This window comes from Thermobia domestica, chromosome 9, assembly GCF_964235325.1.
Source record: "Thermobia domestica chromosome 9, izTheDome1.hap1.1, whole genome shotgun sequence".
NCBI lineage: Eukaryota > Metazoa > Arthropoda > Insecta > Zygentoma > Lepismatidae > Thermobia > Thermobia domestica.
Genome location: NC_137462.1, coordinates 98,605,385 through 98,620,211, shown reverse-complemented (window position 1 = coordinate 98,620,211; position 14,827 = coordinate 98,605,385). Strand labels below are relative to the sequence as shown.

Below are 14,827 nucleotides of genomic sequence, written 5' to 3'. Positions count from 1 at the left end.
TGCAACTACTGAAAAAGAGTTTATAGTTAGAGCCAGTGGCGTATTTTCGATTTTGTTTCGGGAGGGGATTTGCTAACTTTCGGGGGGGGGTCTTTGCCTGAAAGTGTGAAAATTCTGCAAGACATTTCGTATACTTTACTATAGTAAGTAAGATTTCGGGGGGGGGTTAAGCCCGGAATCCCCCCCCTAAATACGCCACTGGTTAGAGCTTTGATCGTCAACATTATGGCTTGCCATTTCTAACTTTAAAATGCTGAACATGTAATTATTATTCTCAATAAAAAAAAACGTCATGTGAGCTTGTGATGGACAAACTCATATTTATGTGTTTTCTCGGAGTTTTTTCCTATTCTACGAGGTTTTTTTTTCCTATTCTACATTTTCTTAGTCTACGAGAAACTTATACATCATCACTTTCTGACGTCTGTAGTCAAACTTCTTATATCTACAGAGAATCTGCTACATAATGACTGCAGTGAGATCTATTCAGATGTCGTTACAAGTAGATGAATAGAAAAATAAGTTGGCAAGCCTTGGGTTCTCAGGATCAATATGTTTCCTCATAACTCGAATAATTTAATTGGTTTGGTTAAAACTGAGCGCGCCTTTCAGCAATGTGATTATTTGAGACGTGAATCTACAGCTTAAGAGGGTATAAGAACCACATGTGCCCCGACCGGAAATCGAACTCACATCTTGGTGTGTGCACTGAGCACATAGCCACGAGAAACCTAATCTTTTGATAAATATGTTGATATTTTTTTCTTTTAATGAAGAAAATGTGATAAGTTTTATAAATATTCAAATAACTATAGACTTTTTTTTGGTAGTCAATAGCCTCTCTTTTTCAGAGGCAAATCTAAGGATGTGTCCATTCCCAGACTTCACGAGCAGCTTTAGTTTCTATTTTTACCCTGCTTACCATCTGAACTCAGCTAGAGGGTATTGTATTATTAAAAGCCAATTATGTAGCTGAGGGTAAAAATTGTAGCTGGTGACATGTGTAAACGAATATAATAACAGCTATTAATGGAGAAGAGCAGGTGAATAGAATCAGATTTGGCTTCCTCTTGCAATCTTATCGCCAACAGAACTGAAAACACACTCTGCCAACCCTATTATAATAACATCTTTACTTAGAATAGGGCTGATTTATCTCACACTGCTCCCTAAATGTTTTATTTAGCAACTCGCATTAGTATGTCACGTGAAGGGTTAATGGCTCTGAGTTTTTACGTTGCTATGCATACAAAGAAGTTTCAGGAACTCTCAAACCAATTTAGTCCACCAAGCCTCTTCCATTCTTAGTGCCGAATATTATTGCAAGTTTCCACATGTAGCACTAACTCGAACTATTGATAAATTTAATGTTTACTCTTTTCGTTGATTGGTTCATTGAATTTAACGCCTCTTCTTAAGATCGAGGGGCTATGAGATTTGATTTATTGGTTTAAACGGGATTCCGAGACCCACTACTCGGGTTTTTACGCGGCAAGCACCTCGGAACCACACGAATTAGCCAAATACAGTGAAACCTGAATAACTGAGAATCTTGTCCTTCTATAAATGAAACACCAGTTTTATTAACCTGCTAAGTAAGAAATTCAATAAGTGAGATACCTTTATAAGTGGGATAAAGTTGACGTGCTCTTGGGATTCCACTTATCCAGGTTTGACTGTACATTCAAACATTCAAACTTTGAACTACCGAATCAATTTACGGTTTCTTTCTTAATAGAAATAAAATGTGAATACTTCGTTGTTATGCTTACTAGGCTAGAAGGAGTACTACGAGTTCCAAATGAATGACTATGGAGTATATTTAGTGAAATAAAAAATGTTCATGATGAAACAGTAACATTCAAGAAAAGCCTACAAACATAGTATTTTTAAACTATAATCTCACACTGAGCAATCCAGGTTTGAATAGGCAAGTCTGCGTCTCATATGTCTTTCGTATCTTTTTTTCTACGCCAAAGATGTAGAAGCAGACCTTAAGTTTCCCAAGAATAAAATAATCTTGCCCAAAATTTTAGAGAGCCATATCTAAATTTGCCACTGAAATAACACTGAAAGAGGATCTGATTCTTACAAGTTAGTAAGAATGTAACTCAAGATGAGCTTTTGTGTAATATAAAAATTAGACGTGCTGATATTAAAACTATGCATGTATATCCTAGTCAAATGGAAATGATATACAAAGTTACGATGTATGTATGTGCGCGTGAATGAGTATCCTGAGCATGTATATAAAGAATGGTTCATCTGTTAATTACAATATATATATAATAATTTAATGTTTTTATTTCCTGACTTTTTTCTTATTTAAAACTACAGTTTTAAATTTTGAAAAATATAAATCTTTGAGTTTTACGTCCCACGGTTATGCCGGTTAGGCTAAAGGAGACGGTGAAAATGAGAAATAAATGAAATGAAGAAAGTGGAATGGTATATGCTAGAGAAACGGGAGAACCCCGAGAAAACCCCACGAACGCGGTGTTTGTCCACCACAAAGTACACACGGCGCGAGCTGGGATCGAACCAGAGGCCACAGACACCGGAGGAGAACGCTCTACCACTGAGCCACCGCGTCCCCATGTTTTAAATTTTGAATCATGTTTAGGTAACAAGTGTTTTTTTATGGTATTAACCTCATCATTTAAATTAAGTTCAAATAGAATAAAATACTGTAAGTATATAAATAAACTATTTTTTTGTTTTTATGTAATGTATTTTTCCACATTTGTTGTATACAATTGAGTGATTTAATCTGTATTTAATATTTGTAATGGTTAATTTGGTGGTAATTGAATGATACAAAAAGGTGATGGTTTTAATTTTGTCATTGGCGGAAAAACTAATTAATATGGTTACAACATATCATTTATAGATACAAGTATAAGGCAGAAGTGGATATCGATATTATTTAAACTACCGATAACTATATTAATCTTATCTAGTATCTCTAATTTTCCGCTCTATATTCGAATTATTATCCATCAAAAGGAGTGAGGGTATCCCTCGAGAGTAGGATTTCGAAATAGAAAAACACTGCATACCATTAATCCCTCGGTGATATTGCCATTGATTTTCTCTCCATTGTGCTGCCGATTTTAATCATGGATAGTAATTCGATTTTATATTAACCAATAACATATTTCGAAATGAGGGAAAATAATGCTAATTGAACAGATCCATAGGTCGCAGCAAATAACACATTAACAATGCCAAATTGAAAAGTAATATTCGGAAGAAACATTCATGCACTGTATACTTAAATATATATAATTACAAACATTGCCCTGGTAGTAGCGAAGAGAAATACTGAAATAAATGCAACAGCCAAAAGGGTTGTTCGTGGTTTTTGGGTAAATAAACTATTTTTGCTTTTATGTATTATTATTATTATTATTATTATTATTATTATTATTATTATTATTATTATTATTATTATTATTATTATTATTATTATTTACATTTGTTGTATACTGTAGGGTGGTTTAATTTTATTTTAAATTTAGTATTTGTAATGTTCAGTTTGTATGGTACTTGAGTCATAGGAAAAGTAAAAGTGTTAACTTTGTCATTGGCATTTCTGCGGTTTTGGATTACGAAGTAGGTACTGTATTATTTTCTATATTTGTAACTATGACAAACCCGGGTTAGATTTCTTGTAAAAGTAGGCTATATGCAGGCTTTTTGGAAGAAAGAAAATGTCCGGGAGAGGGAACTTCAAAATGTGAGGGTCTGCACTGGAACACTATTTGCTGAAAGACATATACACGAGAGTGATATTAATCGCAATTTAATTTAATTTATCTAAGCTCCGGGAAAGTCGTCTCGGTAGTATGCTTGGAAGAAACACTAAATATATGTGGTTATGATTGCATGTCAAACTGTAATTTTGTGGTGTCATGGATACTTGATAGTGAAGATGTATGTTAATAAAACTCTTCCATACTTACAAGCACATACTCTTTCTCATCTAATGGGATATGATTGCTTAGTGGTAGAACGTTCACTCTGAGGCTAGTGGTTCGATCCCAGGGTAAGTGAGTTTGTGGTGGACATCATGATGTCCATGAGTTTTCTAGTTCCCTCCCACATTCTTATTCCACCAAATTTTTTACTATCACTCACCTTAATTAATCATACATCTTCTTTAGCTATAAAGACATAATCGTGGACCGTAAATCTAAAAATTTCACTTCACTCTTCATCATTAGAAGTATTTCGAATTAGGACATAACATGATGAATTCAAAGTATTACTTACTTTAAATAACTAAAGATAATACGATTACTAATTTCCTGAATGCTAATTGGTTTTTGCTTAGTAAAGAGAAAGAAATAAGTAGAATAATCAAATCACCCAAACTACATACCATGGCTTATGATGTGATTGAGGTCCGGACGGAACTAGAAAAAGAAGTAACTATTGGCTACACAGGACCAGCTGAGAACTCCTTCTTCCCTGGTCGACCGATAAGTGGGAACTGAAGTCTCCTGTCGTCAATTGCACAAAGCATACCTCCTACCACCCCTTGATTTTTTTTCTTGTTTTCTTAAAACCACTACAAGAAAACAGAAACAGTAAGGAAGGACCTAGTAGGGGAGGGGTAAAATACTATCATGTAATTGCTTTTTTTTTTAAATTATTTTTGGTAAGGTTTGGTAAGGCTTGAATGACAGCAATTCTGTACTGTATAGCTATTCTGTAACGACTAGTTTTAGTTCTATTACACACATTTTCTATAGCTGGAAATACAGATGGAAATTTCCACAGATTGGACAGTATTAGCAGATAAGGAGAGCAGGGAGAAACATAGTTGATTTCTGTTGTGGTGTAACTATCTAACTCATTTCAGAAGTTTCCCCAAGACTAAAAGAAGATTGGTCTTAATTCTGGCCTAGTTTCTTTGTAAACTCTAACGATATCAGGTGTAAAGGTCTGTATTTCTTTTCAGTTCAGTTTTTCCTGTTGTTGTGTTACATGTTGTTGTATTCTTACATGTAAACAATTGGCAAAACACTAAAAATAGACTGGGTGCACAGGAGACTTATACCTGCTTGCTTTGTTTAAATGGCTAACGTGTATATGTTGAGCAGAATAAAACAGATAAAAAAAATAAGAAATAAAAAAGGAAAGAGGGGAAAAATTTGGCAGTTTTCCCAAAGAGCAAGACAACCCATGTGTTTGGAAATTCTCCTCCTTGATTGGCTGCTTGGACGTAAGGCAGACCAATAACGGCCGTTAGTGAAATAGTTACTGGTCTTTTCTAACAGAAAAAAATAAAGCATTTTCTTTCGTCTTATATCCCAAGTTTAAAAAAAATGTACAGTTTCACTGTTGATTCCAATTGTAAACTTTTTCCAGTAAAGCCAGACACATTGTATGCGTTTGAATCACAAGGACGTTTACCAAATAAATATAAAAAACGAGAAATTGTAATTTTTCATTGTAGGGATCCCTTTCTGCATATGCAACATATTGTGACATATGGTGAAAATTCTCTTTAATGTTGATCAAACGATTGATTTGGATGTTTTGCTCTGCTATTCGCACGATTTTAAAGAGTATATAGTTTCCTTCTTCTTTCAACTCCGCGACAAATGAATTAATTATATATTTGTTTTGAAGTTTAATGTTTCTTTCAACTCTACGGAAACACATTATTATTATTATTATTATTATTATTATTATTATTATTATTATTATTATTATTATTATTATTATTATTATTATTATTATTATTAATCTTTAATTTAGTGCCCCGAACAGCACGTGGTATCAGAGCATTGCATTGCGATGGAATAATAATAATAATAATAATAATAATAATAATAATAATAATAATAATAATAATAATAATAATAATAATAATAATAATAAATAAGAAAACTAAAAGAAGAGTACTAATATAAAACACAAAGTAGATAAAAGTCAGTTAAGCAGAAATGATTCCTTGTCAACGCTGTAAAAATTATCAAGTTCTTCATCTACCTAAAACAACGACAAGCAAAGAACAGAAATCTTAACATTTGGGTTAATGTTTATAAATATCATGGTTAAAAACTGTCAGAGCGCATAAAATTTTCACTTGCTGAACACAGTAAGTCTAAAATGAGCTTACAGAATCTGTCAATCTTTTAAAAATATCACATCTCCAATTCAGAGGAATTCGTGCTATTTCTTATGCTATGATTGGATACTTTAAAACCTATCTTTTGTAAAACAATATTCACTGATATAAACATTATCTAATATTTTTTGCATTCATACTTTATCGAATTTTTTCTTGTATTCACTAGACTTCCCAAAACCCAATAATCAATCTAATATTCATAGCTATGTGAATTGTAGTTCATTTTTATCTTTAAACATAGCAGACGAATAAAACATTTTTGCACAGATTCTATCTTGTTTGTCAAAATTTTAGAAATGCTGTTCCAAATTATCGAACCAAATTTGTTACAAGTAATTTATATAGAAATACATATGTTTTATCTTTTTGATATAAAGACCACTGTTTAAAAATAAAACCTATTATCCTTCTGGCATTGTATATACAATACAATTTATGTGGTAAGAAAACTTTAACTGACCGTCAAATGTGATACCTAGGTCTTTAATAATGCTTATTTTGAACACCATTGATCTCATATTTACTGACATAATATTGAGTTTTGTTGGTGTATGTTACAAATTTTGTTCTCTTATCATTAATTTTTATAAAATTGTTTCTACACCACGTGTTTACTGCATTTAAGTCTTGTTGCAGTAAATATTTATCAAACTCATTGTTGACTAATCTGAACAACTTCACATCGTCAACATCTAGCAGAATTTTAGAGTATTTGTTTTTTTTTCTGCAAGATCATTTAAAAATAAAGAAAATAAGAGGGGACCCAAGAGCGACCCTTGCGGTATTCCATTTTTTACATAGCCTACACTAGAACGTACAGGTCCAACTTTAACTTTGTATGTTCTGTTTGACAGATAACTTTCAAACCAGCGAATGTACCAGGGTAACAAACCAATATTTGATAACTTACTAATGAGATACTTATTATATATGACAGACATATGAAAGACTCAAAAGCTTTTGAAATATCTATGCATATTACATCGAATTGCAATTTATTTTTCAGTGCTTGAGAGGTGAAGTCTGTAACATGAATTAGATTTGTTACAATAGACTTGTCCTTATAAAAATCATGTTGAGACTCATTTAAGATATTTCTTACATTAAAATATATCTGTTTATGTACAATTAGTTCAAATATCTTCGAGAATGCATTGACAAGAGTTATTGAGCTGTAGTTGCTAACATAATAATAATAATAATAATAATAATAATAATAATAATAATAATAATAATAATAATAATAATAATAATAATAATAATTTTACTTGTCGGCTGGTCATGGGATTAATGAAGTTTTCTTTCTTTCTTACATTCGGGTCTGGAATTTTTCTTCCAGAATTCTCGATATTCATCTTTTAACTCCCAAAAATCTATATTATACAATTGAAAGTGACTATCTTTGTGACTTAATAACTCTTGAACAACGAGACCGATCTCGATCAAATTTTCAACATACATGAGGTTCGGGCCTGAGAATGTTTTTATCTATTCATTTTGACGGTAGAACTTAGGGGAGAGGGAGTTGAGCTGAGTTGATTTTGAGTTTAATGTTTCTTTTAGCAGCGAGGCTATATGAGGCTGGAGCTACTGATTATCGTAGAATTCGAACCACATGAGCTCTCGCCGGGAATCGAACCCGGGTCTCCCAAATTTAGAGGAGGGGGAGAAGGGGAAAATATAAAAATAAATAAAACTTAACTATTGAACCACCCGACCGATCTCGATCAAATTTTCAAACTAGATAAGGTTCAGGCCTGAGGTGTTTTCCATCGTTTCACTTTGACGGTAGAACTTAGGAGAAGGGAGGAGAGGGAGATATATAAAAATATGAAAATGAAAGTGACTGTCTTTGTGACTCAATGATTTTTGAACAAGCCGATCAATCTCCACCAAATTTTCAACATAGATTTTCGGACTTAGGATGGTTCTTATCATATCACTTCGACCTTGCAACTTAAGGGAGGGGGAGGTGGGAGATATTTTAAAATGATCGAAAATGACTGGATGTTAGTGTTGAATTCATAGTTTTCGGAGTCGCTGAGATGAACAGTGACACTTCTGATCCCGTTTAATTTCAAATTCTGCCCCGCAACCTAGAGGAAGGGAAGATATATAAAAATGATCGAAAATGACCGATGTTAGCGTTTAATCCATAGTTTTCGGGGTCGCTGAGACGATCAGTGATACTTCCTATGCCGTTTAACTGCATGCCACTAAAAACAAAAATAGTATGTTTCACGGGTACCAAACACATGAGATAAGGAGATGTGCATTTTTCTTCTATTTTTCAATTCATCAATCAGTTGTGTTCTTCTTTTTCTTCTTACCCTTATATCTTTTGCTTCTACCCTCTACATTTCTCACCCTTTTTCGTTTTGCTTCTGCCTTTTTCTCTATGGCGGAATAAACAGAATTTCTTCTCTATATGTGTCCAATCCAATTGGCCTTCCTATGAAGAATGCTGACTAAAGCATCCTCTTCTCTCCTACCCTTTTAAAACGTCTTCGTTTGTTATTCTCTTCGTTCATTTCTCTTCTCTACCTTCCTCCAACACCACATTTCGAAGTTCTTTAAATATTTATTTTCCTAATTCCCGTAATGTCCAAATCTCCTGAACCATAGATAGTCGGAAGGCAGAATCTGAAAAAGACTCCAAAATAAGGAGTTGTATCAACCCGAGAGAGTAAAAGCAATCAGTGGTCCTAAATCGTCAAGTTCATTATCATGATCGTTTCTAGGCCGCCAATCGCTTGATACAAGCGGAAGTTCCAAGTCCCTCTACTGAAACTAAAAAAATGAGCGTTTCTAGTAAAAGGCCATCTCCGAAACTAATCAAGATATTGATGAATTTCTTTTTCCGGTTTTATCTGTAACATGTGCTTTACGATTTTGTCTATTCATGCTTTGGATAGACTCAACATTTTTTCGCAAAATTTAACATAAACATTATAAACTTACTTATTTTGTCCTTAATATTTCCTTTCTTGCTCTGTAACTCCCCAATGAGTTGTGATATGGAAAGAACATCCATAACTAAATTTGCAGAGCAAAAATTCTTTCCAACAGTACCAGGATTGTTAGGTTTACTTCCAGAAGTAGCCGTAAGCGAAGGAAGATTGAAGGCAAGTGCACTTTGATTCGAATGGTGATGCTCCGAATGGCACCACCGAATTTCAGTTTAGTCAATAAAAGTTTTGTTTCCGAGATAAAAGCTGATTTTCTTCAATATTTGAAGAACAGTTGTCACCTTTCTCCCTTGAGCTTTCCTGCACTGTCCTGATTATTTCTAGATCACCGGTCACTTGATACGATCGTGCATTTCACTGCTAAAGGGGAAAAAAAATCCTCATAAGTCACATGTTGGCAAGTCACTCGGGCAACAGAGTGTAAACACGATGGATCCCACCATTATTTATATTTATATTTGTATCTAATATTGCATTTAGGATGAAAATTTTATAAATATATCATTTGAAGCAATTAAATTTTATAAATGGAGAACCAAATTGGTGGATGCTGGAATAGCTTATTGGATTTGCTAGCAGAAGATGTTGAAGGAAGTTGTTGAGTCTGTGGTTGATAAAAGTCTATTTTGAGAAGAGATTTCAAGTGGACAATTGCCGCACCATGATAATAGACCCATTGGTTTGTTTTAGCAATATATATTCACTGAAATATACAAATTAATGCAAAAATTTAAACATTTCCTCTAACCTCATCCTTAATTAAAGGATAACATGAAGCAAGACATTACCAATTCTCTTTTAAGTTTGTTCTGTCAGTAACAGCCATATACCATTTAAAAAAAAGAATGTCTCGGCATCAACACTCGAGACTGGCAACCATATTGAAAGTAACGAGCTGACAGCAAAAGACCTGTAGTTAACTTTTAAACTGTTTAATACAGTGATCGTGGAAAAAATCCCGTTTTGTGGGATTTTTAACATTAATTTCTCCAATAGGAATAAAGGGAATTTTCGTAGAGATTGGTAGCATATGTGAGATTTTTCATACATTTGCTTCATCGAGGCTAACAAAATTCTCTATAAGCGGGAAATAGACCAATAAGTCTTAAATTAACGTGAACTCAGTGGTAATTATCAAACTTTGTCATTGTAAAATGCATACTAGTATAGAAGTGATTTACACAGTGACTTGAGATTTTTTTTTTAAAAAAGCACCATACAACTTATTAACAAGTTTGGTATTATTTTTAAAAAATACCAAATGATAAACAACCATCTTCCAAAATGTTAGATACGAAATTATTGGAATATAAAGCATGTCTTATCTAGTTTAGTTACGTTCCATCGAAGATTAGGAATAAAAACGTGATGGAAATATTAATCTGTAAGAACAAAATGTAATTATTTTCTTCAACGTTTTCAATTCTCTCTATCTTAATGACTTATTTAAGGTAAAAGATCTGAATTGACTCATACACCAAAGAAAGCAACTTCACTTTTCATATTTTATAAATTTTGAAAATTTTGTAGAGCATGGGAAATTTTGGAGCAAAATGGGAATTTTGTCTCTAGAAATGGGATTTTATAAGGTTTCAGGTTGGCATCATTGGTTTAACAATGATACAATGTCAATTTCCTTATCCTCACTGTTGAGAACTTCAATAACCTTACTTTTAAATTCACGCTAAGCAGGCAACAGATCATAAGGATTTAAACAAAAGTTCAGTTTTGTCGGTGTCTACATCTTTATGAAGGGAAACAGTTTCTGGATCAGATAACTCGCAGAGCTTCTTCGTAAATGCAACGTTTTTTAAGTTAAATAATATTGGAAATGAGATTTTCGGTGGTTATTAACAATAACTAACAAGAATTCTACTTTTTCGTTTTCATTCGCATTTGTCGCAAGTAATGAAGAATTTTGCAAAAAATTTCGATAATATAAACGTGATTTCTGGCTCTGAAACGAAAGGTTTGAGGTGTCCTAAAATATATACTGTACGCATTTTTTTTATATAACATTTCGCACGTAACACACTAACGAAACTGTTTCGTCTCTACCTATCTCTTAATTTCCGAAAATCCTATGTTCAATGATAATTTTGGGGCCGCTATGACACAGTGACATAGGTGCTTACCAGTAATGTGTGGGGTCTCTGGTTTGATCCTAGCTTGCGCCAAGTGGTCTTTATGGTGGACAAACATCGTATTTCGTTAAGGTTCTCTCATTTCCAACTTTTTTTCATTTTATCTTTTCATTCAATCTCATCATCATCTCTTTTAGCTTACACGATATAACTGTCGAACGTAAAACTGAAAGATTTATTTTCATTTAATTTCGATGTACAATTCAAATCAAGTCAATACAGACAACTCATAACGTTATTAACGGCGCAAGTTCCTGTGTGCATGACATCGTCATGTAGGCTAAAAGCTCAAAATACAACTACATAAAATATACATTAAATATAATCGGTCTCATGAAGAAGAAGTGTGCTTTACATTATATCTTAGGTTGTCAAAAACGAATTGAGAATTCGTTTCACAATTTACATTTATTGTGATCCGAAAATAACACTATGAAACCACAAATAAACTATTTTGTTTGGTGACCTTCTGCCATTTTCCGCCAATACCAATAATCCCGCCCGCACTAGGCTACACTGTAAAAAGTAAAACAACATTTAAGGTTAGTGTAAAGGAACAAGTTTTGCCGATAGATGTCACTGCAGTCTTCGTATCTCCCATGTATTTTTTACCCTTCACGAAAATTTACAATTTCTTTTATAAATTTCAACCTAAAGATTTCAAATTTTTAGAGAAGGAACTTCATAACTTATTAAAGGGAACAATCCGTGCCGATTTTTTATTTAGAATTTTCTTCATTGCTGAAGCAGTTCGATTGTTAAAGGTTTGGATATCCATTTCAACAATCAAGCCATTTCAACAATGAAGAAAATTCGAAATAAAATATCGGCACGGATTATTGCCTTCGATAGATTATGAAGTTCCTTTTCTAAAAATTTGAAGTCTGTAGGTTGAAATTTGTAAGAGAAATCGTAAATTTTCGTGAAAGATACAAAATACATGGGAGAGGTGCGAAGACTGTAGTGCCATCTATCGGCAAAACTTGTCCCTTTAAACCAACCTTAGACACTTTTAGTATAGATGGCACTATAGGAGGAAATATATCATGTGTTTGCTTATAGAGAGTGCTTCACGTGTCCAAAAGCGTTCATTCGCCGAAAACAATACCTAGTATGACATATTTAAAACACGTCTTCTCGGCAAAAGTTCGAAAACAAAATGATGACATACATCTGGGACATACTTGGACAACACAGTGTCCACAAGGGGTGAATAAGTGTTATCTGGAGATGTTCAAAGAGTGTCAGTAATGTGTACAGTGTCCTACTGTGTCTAAAAGCAGTTTCTGCATTTTTTGCAGTTATAGAACTTCTGAGGCTTGAGGACAAAAAATTGTCAGTCGTGATTTCCAAAGGGCCCTTTTGAAACCAACTTAACACTATTCAAAAAGTTATGCCAAGAACCGAAGATGATGACAATGAAGTGAGATTAGTGACATTGCATCAGGATGAAAGAGGTAAGGTCACCGGCATAGTAATTGGAGAATACAACAGCGTAGAAGGAGAAAAAGCTGCGTAGGAGGAGAAGGTGATGGGACCATTTGGACTAGGAAAAAGAAACGAATGGAGCCAAATGGTTATCGTCTTCTGTACGCAACAAGATATGGTGATAACGAACACGTGGTTTAAGAAAAGAAGAAAACGAAGCCGTACACGTGGAAAAGTTCAGGAAATAAACGCTACTAAATCGATTACATTCTTGTCAAGCAACGTTTCAGGAAGTGTACGAGTCGTGAAGACACTACCAGGAGCGGACATTGATTCGGATTACAATCTCCTAGTGGCGGAAGTGTAAACCTGATTAAAGTCTATCAAGAAAATGGAAGGAGAAATCGAAAATGGAACTTGGAGCGACTTACAAAGAAGTATGGACAGTGATGTGAAAGAAGAGATTGAAGAAAAATTCCAGGCAATGGACGATATGGTAGGCAATGTAGAAAATAGTTGGCGAAAAGTTAAACAGATTCTATTTGACAAATTCCACAAAAATATTGACAGATTGGAAAAAGCACCGAGAAAACCATGGATAACTGAAGTAATGCTTAGAAAGATGGAGGAACGCAGAATTGCGAAAACCACGAACGTCAAAGAATACACAAGGTGAATAATTAACACAAAATTGTATTTTTATTAACAACAATTAGATGCTTAACTGAAGCTTAAAATCTTACATGATTCAGAGACAACAACGAAATAAAAGTTATCGTTTACATTTACTAACTATATGAATTCTCTAAAGAAAATGGTCATTTACATGAATTCCGTCTCCCTTAGCCTTGGTGCATAATCGTGGGATGTTAAACTAAATACTTAATTTAATTTAATTTATATAAATTCTCATGAAATGGAAACATATGAAATATTTAAAACAGAATGTCAATACGTGCCAATTCTTATAAATGGATGTGTACTGAACTCACTCAGACAGTCCTCAAAGCAGGTTTCCTTTTTCCCTATGCTCACCAAATCATCGATTTTCCTTTTTCTTGAGCTGTTAAAGTGGAGAATAGGTGCAATTATTGCTATTCAGTTTCGGCAACGTTTGATACCTCTTTTTACAAGTGAAAATGGGAATGCTATGTTTTTTGTGAAGAATTTGTGAAAGAAATGGTTCGGATATCAACAAAAGAAAGAAATAATAATAGAAACAACTAAAATTAAAATATAAACTGACACCATTTTGAAGTAAAACTGAAAGACAACTTGTTCTGAATGTTCTTTTAATTCACTGTAAGAAACACTACTTTCACTCACAGATAAGCTAACAATGTTTATTTCTGTTACTTTTAGTTTTTCTCTGCATTACACAGTTAGCTTTTCTCTCAATTGCACAATGATAGATTTTTAGTGTGAGAGTCTCAAGTTACAAACTTAGATGTGCTTTTAAAGTTCTTCAGAAAGAATGATCTAATAAATATTGTTGTACAGTATATTTACGAAGTTAGGTCCGAAAACGGCCGAGAAATATGGCTGCATATTTAAAAATTTACGGCCCGAGCCCGAAGTGATTTATGCTTTGTAGACCCGGACCCGTGCAGACGATCTACCGGAAAGGAAAAGGCACCAGAGACGCTATTGGGTTGATGAGAATTATATCAGAACGAGTTCCTGATGTAAAGGTAGAGTTGTGTTTGTGCTTCATCGACTGGTAAAAAGCTTTCAACCGGGTCAATTGAACGAAATTTCTGAAAATACTTAAAGAAATCGGAGTCAACTGAACAGATAGACGACTCATTCAAAACCTGTTCATAGGACGAGTGAAGTTGCGCTTGAATGAATGAGAAATCGATAATGTGGAGATTGGAAGAGGAGTCAGACAAGGGTGTAGTACGTTATTCCAATTCCACAGTGAATATTTAATGAAGGAAGCATTAATGGAAATTGGGGATTTCAAGATTGGAGCGCAAATCATTAACAATGTCAGGTACGCAGATGATACCATTATTATATCTAGAACCGAAGAAGGATTACAGGAGATGATTGATAAAATAGTTGACACTAGGAAACTATATGGAATGGAAATCAACGTCGAGATATCGAAAGTCATGAAAATATCCCGTGGAAATGCG

General features: G+C 33.7%; 1 protein-coding gene across 2 annotated transcripts in view; it reads right to left on the bottom strand.

Moving 5' to 3' along the window:
• TpnC41C (Troponin C at 41C) overlaps positions 1 to 4,540 on the bottom strand; it is a 57,085-nt gene extending 52,545 nt beyond the window's left edge. The window contains exon 1 of one of the 2 annotated variants that reach the window (XM_081771583.1): positions 4,385 to 4,540. In XM_081771583.1, the coding sequence (XP_081627709.1) occupies positions 4,385 to 4,387 (3 nt within the window). In that variant the 5' untranslated portion in view covers positions 4,388 to 4,540. The remainder of the gene's footprint in view (positions 1 to 4,384) is intronic. The other variant, XM_081771584.1, reaches the window with a different exon arrangement.
• Positions 4,541 to 14,827: the final 10,287 nt, after the last annotated feature.